Raw genomic sequence first — 6,000 nt, forward strand, 5'->3', positions numbered from 1 at the left:
AATTTGTGTAGGCTGGAAACACTCAGATTCACCAAAACCCAGTCATTCTGTGATGTAACTGGAAGGATAGGAAGAAACACTCATTTCCATTAGGAGTTTTTCAAGTTTCAGCAGCGCGTGTATGAATTATTCAAACTGAAACTAAATTATATAATACGCTCTCAAATGCTAAACTAGTTACAGTAGCAGAAAATTAATTGCAGAGTTACACCTAAGAAAAGTCAGGGCAGAGATTGACCACATCAGTTTGACGGCACGACACTGGTAGGCATATTTCTGATGCACTTCACAAAAGCTTCTGCAGCACCAACTCGTATTTACATTGTGCTGAAAACCTTTGTTTATATCTGTTCTCCACTTTAAGGCTGCGAGAATATAGCGGTTTCCTGTTTGACTGTCACTGCCGCACTCACCACAGGTACGGAACCACAGATAAGGCTTCGTTTTGGCTAACATGAGGATCTTCGTCCCCCTGCTCCTGAATTCTCACTAAAGCGAAGAAGTAAGCGCTACAAGGAGAGTGAATAAAATCACTTTTATGAAATTTTAAAAAGATGAAGTTCTGCTCAACATACGCCTTTCGTAAAAGATCCCGAAGAAGTCAGATAACTACAACTCCAAATTGCATGCATTTATTCACTTCACTGCTGTGGAATAAAACAACTGCTTGCACCACAAAAGCCCATTTTCTTCTCTCTGCTACTTCACTAAAAGACATCCTTCAAGCACAGAGACATAAAAATCAGCACTTCTGACTTCACAATCTGATCTGACATACTTATGCTGCAAAGGCAAACTTGTACTTTGCTCATAGGCAAAAGTCAGAGTTAAAGAGAGTCCGGTATCACAGCAAGCAATCAAGTGCTCAAGTCCAGAAAAGTCTGCTTCACAAGGAGTTTGGAACAGACGGAGAGAAACCAACCATGATAAACTGAATTTAAGGTTTAAAGCTTCAAACAGTGCAAATACAAATCTAATTCCATGAACAAGCTTTTCATAACTGGGCAGCTGCTCTTAAGAAATGAAGAGGGAAATCAAAGTTGACTATACACATTAAAAAAAAGAACAAGTTACCATATTAAGAACAATAAGCAGCATGTCCGAGAGTTTTTCTTCTCATGGGAGACATTTCAAACAAACTACCACTATGACTCTGAAACACAGACATTTATGATGTACTTCAGAGAGTTCACCCACTTGTATAAAAAAAACCAGCACTTTCATTACAGCATTTATCACATCAAAATCCTCCTCCCCCCCCCCCCCCCCCCCCCGAGCTGGAACCAGCAGACACAAAATAGAGAAGAGGGGGGTTTTATTATTATCATGTAAAACAAAACAAAAGTCTGGCCACAGAGGAGACCGTATTCATTCCTCTGAGACAAGCCTTAGCTAGGCACCTCCAACATAAAAGCCAGAACTGCTGAAAAGCCACCAGCTGCCCCTGAAGGCCACTCAACTGAAGCAGCTACAGCTGCTTCTGGTTTTTGGGGTGCCAAGCAGAGGTACACCACACCTGCCCTCACCACCGCAGCCAAACCCCCACTGCTCGCCAGGTCCCTCACGGGGAAAATCCCACCATGTGCGCTACTCCGCGTAAAGCTCTCATGTCCTCCGATGCCCTCTCTTCTACAACTCATGGCAAAAATTATATTTAAAAGGAATAATTTAGGATGCGTCCCCAGCACGAGGCACATGAATACCAGAAGGAAGGTATTGGCTGAAGCTCTCTGGTCTTTGGATTCAGTCACCACTTTTGCTAAAGCCTGTTTAAACCCCTGGACAGGGGTATCACTTGCACATTCGCAGCCCGTACACTGCAAGAGATACACGAACTGGGGATCATTAGTAGCTCCAACTACTTTATCGTTTTGTCCCTAGACACAAGGGCAGGCAGTCGCACCAGACAGAGCAGGAACATGAGAAGAGCGGGCACGCGGGACAGCAGGAAGCTGTTCGGCATTGTCTTTGCAGCTCCACCAACACGCTGCCTGCCGCCAGCCACCGAACGCCGTCAGAGCCGCCTTCTCTGCTGGCTGCCCGCGCCCGTTACGCCTCACTGTCCTCATTCCTTCCTTCCTGTGCAGCTTAAGACCTAAGTGAGTAATGCTCAGGTTATTTGCAACATCCTTTCATAAGGCCTTCCCCACCCTGTCTTTACCTCCCCAAAAGTAAAAGAATCAAATCCAGTATTTAAATCACAGCTTGCACACTTGGGACAGGGTGCTGCTAAAGGAGAGACACCATACTCCCTCCTAAAAATCCCCAATTTTCAATCTCTTTTACATAACAACCTCGCAACATTTTAGTAAAACATTAATATTAGAGTAATAAATGTGTGGCAGGCACCATGTCACTTGCTGCACATCAGTGCTTTTTCCCCAAACCCTCAGTTCCCTTAACACCCTCGAGGGTCTCCTCAGGGCCAAGGCTGGCTGGTGCCAAGCACTGGGCATCTACCACGGCAGGGGCTCCACCGCAGGAGAAACACCCTTTACTATTAAGACAGGCTATGTTTTTACTTTGAGTCATGTTTTCAATCATTTGCACTGTACAACCAAGTAACAATTACATTCTCCAGCCTGTACTAGCAACCAGGCTTTTTTGTTTGTTTGTTTCCCGAACCCAGAAAATTAAACATTTCCTCCAGAAGAAGTGTTTAGCAAACAAGCACTTCACTAAACGTTTGGGTTTTTGAATTGAGATCCTTATGCATTACTACAAATCAGTATTTTAATTTGCTATGAGCACGTTTTAGCTAGAAGCTGAGGAAAGGTTTCTAAGCAATCAAGCTCTGAAGAAGGCTTCCAGCAGAAGTCACACGGACCAAAAATCTGCAAAACGCCAACTGAGCCCCACCTCAATCTGACAAGAAGCTGAAGGGGCGGCCTACACCGGCGAGCGACTCTTCCAGCCGTGTGCTCCTTGCTTCTAGCACGGCCCGATTCCTCCACCGCCAACTTCCTACGTTAGCCACTAGCTTTTGGAAGCAGAAGAGCCACTAAACCAGGCATTCGTTTTAATCTACTTGGGTAACATTCAGGATTAGGCACAGCAAAGAAAACAGAAGTCAGCTGGATTTTCCCGACATAAGGTTTTGAATACTAATCTAACTCCATTGGCAATTATGGAGCAGTCACGTTCCAAAGAGCACTTACAACTAAATATAAGTCTACTAAATACTCAACATGCGAGCTTTCAGCCCTCGCTGGCATATCCATTTGTTTTTTCAAATCAACCAAATTATACCGTTCCCTCTGGAAAACCAACGCCACGTATCAGAAACCGTTCAGCTTTGGTTCCAATTTCAGATGCTACACTGAAAGAAGAAAGCATACATGAATTGTAAAAAATCATTACTGTACATAGTTGAAAAAAATCTGGACATAATACAACTAATATCTGCCAACACCACATTCTGAATGTAAACTAAGAGAAACTACGCAGGCAGTGTATTCAGATTAACCAATGGCAGTAGTACTTCTCCCATCCAGAGCTGCACAGTGCCAATCTAACAGGCACAGGGAGCTTTAAAAAAGCCCTCTAAATCTAAATTTAGATTCGACTTTCCCCTGTTTAAGTTACAAAATGATTAACTCTTCAATGCCACTATCAGAACTGCCCATGCAGTTACTTAAATATTTTAAGCACCTAAGAAACCAATAGATAAGGCACAGAAAATTAATCTCAGAGAGCAAGTGAGGAACCGCATATCTTCCTCCTATTCTGGCGCCACCCTAAACTCCAGGTGCCCAAACCGACCACCAAGGCTCCCCGGGGAGTTTACACTGCACAACACCCGCAGCAGTTCGCTCTTTGGGGACTTGGCGACACGAACGAAGCAGCGCACAGACTTTGCAAAGACCTTTTCAAAGCCTGCCACCTCAGCCGGAGGAGGCAGGGACAGCGCGGATGCCTGTGTTACAAGCAGCAGCCAAGCTCTGCGCAATCCCCTGTTCCCTGCCCCTACTTTGAACCCGCTGGGTCATTTCTCCAGTTTTCCTGTTGCTAATCCAACATCCTCCAGTGCTCTCCATCCTTTCCTTCCTAAACATCCTTCTTCTCTTGGTACCTGCCCCCCTCACTGGGGAGGTCCCTTTCGCATCAGGTTTTCACGTGACCCTCATCTTTAACTCACCCTTTTCCCATCTGTATTAAAAGAAAAAGTCTTTTGCACTTATTTTTGTGATTTTTTTTTGCACATGCATAACCGCAAGAAAAGGCATCAAAACCTACTGTGCTACACGACAGAAAATAAGAGGCTGAACACCTCTGTGATGTGTCACCAGCACGCCCACACAGCAAACACCGCAAGAACTAATAACCGCAAACTAACCCTCCACCTCACCGACACCGAGCATCGGACACACCTCCGCGCTTGGGAGACACGCATCACTGAGCGCAGACACCCGGACAGAAAGGTCTTAAGAATGCGTTTTTCAGTCTACAAACACTTTTGCAATGAGCGATACTAAGTGATTCTGTGAATAAGTTAAGTTGCATAACAAAAGCCTGCACAAAAACCCCATTTGTACAGGGAAGCCGAGGTGTCCGCCGACTTCACCGTGAGGCAGTAAGTAGTCCATAACTTCTTAAAGCACACTCGTGAGCAGGCTACAAAAAGCAGAGGGGGGAGGAGAACCAAACAAACAAGCCAAAAAGCATTTCCGTGACCTACTAAGCCGTGTTTACAGCAGCTAAGTCAGCTTGCTGCTGCGCCTCCCCGAACCGCGCCGGGCCCGGCAGCGCCTGGCCTTGCGCCTCGCCTGCTCTCCCGCCGCCACCTACTTCGGGGAAATAAATAAATAAATATATTTTTAAGTTCTCTCTCTCTATATATATAGATACATATACGTATGCAACACATATATAAATAAAAATAAATAAATACAGGCAGATACAGAGAGCGGATAGCCACGGCGCGGCGGGAAGCCCCCTCCGCCGGGCTCCGCACAAGCCCGGCCCCGCCGCAGGCCCCGACCCGGTAACGCGGCTGCGGGCGGGGACGGAGGGCACCGCCGCGGCCCCCCGCGCCGCCCCCGGGACACTCACGCGAGGAGAAGGCCGCAGCGCCACGGGCCCGCCGCTCACCCAGCCGGGCGCCGCCGCCCCCCCGGGATAACGGGCCGGCCGGCCGGAAGCCCCCTCACCTGGAAGTGACCCGCAGCGCTTCCGGGTCGCGCGCGCCCGCGCGCTCAGGCGGGGATAGGCCCGCGGGGCTGCACCACCGCGCGCGCGACAGGGGGGGAGGCAGGCGGCGGCGCGAACCATCGGGCGGCGGGGGAGGCAGCGCCGCAGGGCGGAACCACTGGGAGGAGGGGGGGCGGCGGGCCGTACCACCGCGGGGCGGCGGGGGGGGCTGGGAGCCTCGGCGGTGCCCGGGCGCCACAGGCCTGTGGGCGGCAGCGGCTGCTGGAGGCCGCGGTGGCTTTCCTCGCTCACAGGGCTGGCGCTACCTGCTGAGCAACGCAGAAAAGGGGGAAAAAACACACAAACACTTTTTTCAGGTCAAAGGAGGCGCGGAGACAGGCTCGTTCCTTCGCAGCTTACAGGCGCTCGCTTTCCTCCCCCAGTTTTCCTGCTGGGGAGCCCTGCCCCGATTGCTAATTTAACCCATCGCGCCCGCGCCGCTTATCGGCACGCATCCCGGATACATCCCGTGTCCCGGCCTCCGCAGGTGCTGCCCACGCCCCGGGGCACGGCCGCCTCCAGCCCCAGCCGCGGTTATCCCCACGAAAACCCTGCGCCAGGCCAGCGGAGCACGGCTCCCCCCTCCCCGAGACACCAAGGGAAAGCGGAGCCCCGCGCCAGAAAAATACGTGCCCCCGGCTGAGGACACGGCTCCGTATTAAATACTTCTTTAAGGCAACTGGGATCGCGGCTGATTTTTTTTCCCCCCCTCCTAAGCGCGTAGCTGCTCTCAGCACAAATGTTCCCGCTCGGGCGGGTGACCGCACGCACGTAAAGCTCTTCCCCACCTCGTGCGTTAGTTCAACGGCT

At 49.9% G+C, this 6,000-nt stretch overlaps 1 protein-coding gene across 4 annotated transcripts in view; it reads right to left on the bottom strand.

The window, feature by feature from the left end:
• PHRF1 (PHD and ring finger domains 1) overlaps positions 1–6,000 on the bottom strand; it is a 32,684-nt gene extending 26,684 nt beyond the window's left edge. The window contains exon 1 of one of the 4 annotated variants that reach the window (XM_026108066.2): positions 5,979–6,000. Coding sequence is in view for 2 of the 4 variants with exons in the window: in XM_064513174.1 (XP_064369244.1) it covers positions 5,053–5,271 (219 nt within the window). In the remaining 2 variants the exon portion in view is untranslated. Of the gene's footprint in view, positions 1–5,052; positions 5,305–5,978 lie in introns of those variants that run through there. The other 3 variants (XM_064513175.1, XM_064513174.1, XM_064513176.1) reach the window with 3 other exon arrangements.

The sequence above is a fragment of the Dromaius novaehollandiae genome, chromosome 5 (genome assembly GCF_036370855.1).
Source record: "Dromaius novaehollandiae isolate bDroNov1 chromosome 5, bDroNov1.hap1, whole genome shotgun sequence".
NCBI classification, from domain to species: domain Eukaryota; kingdom Metazoa; phylum Chordata; class Aves; order Casuariiformes; family Dromaiidae; genus Dromaius; species Dromaius novaehollandiae.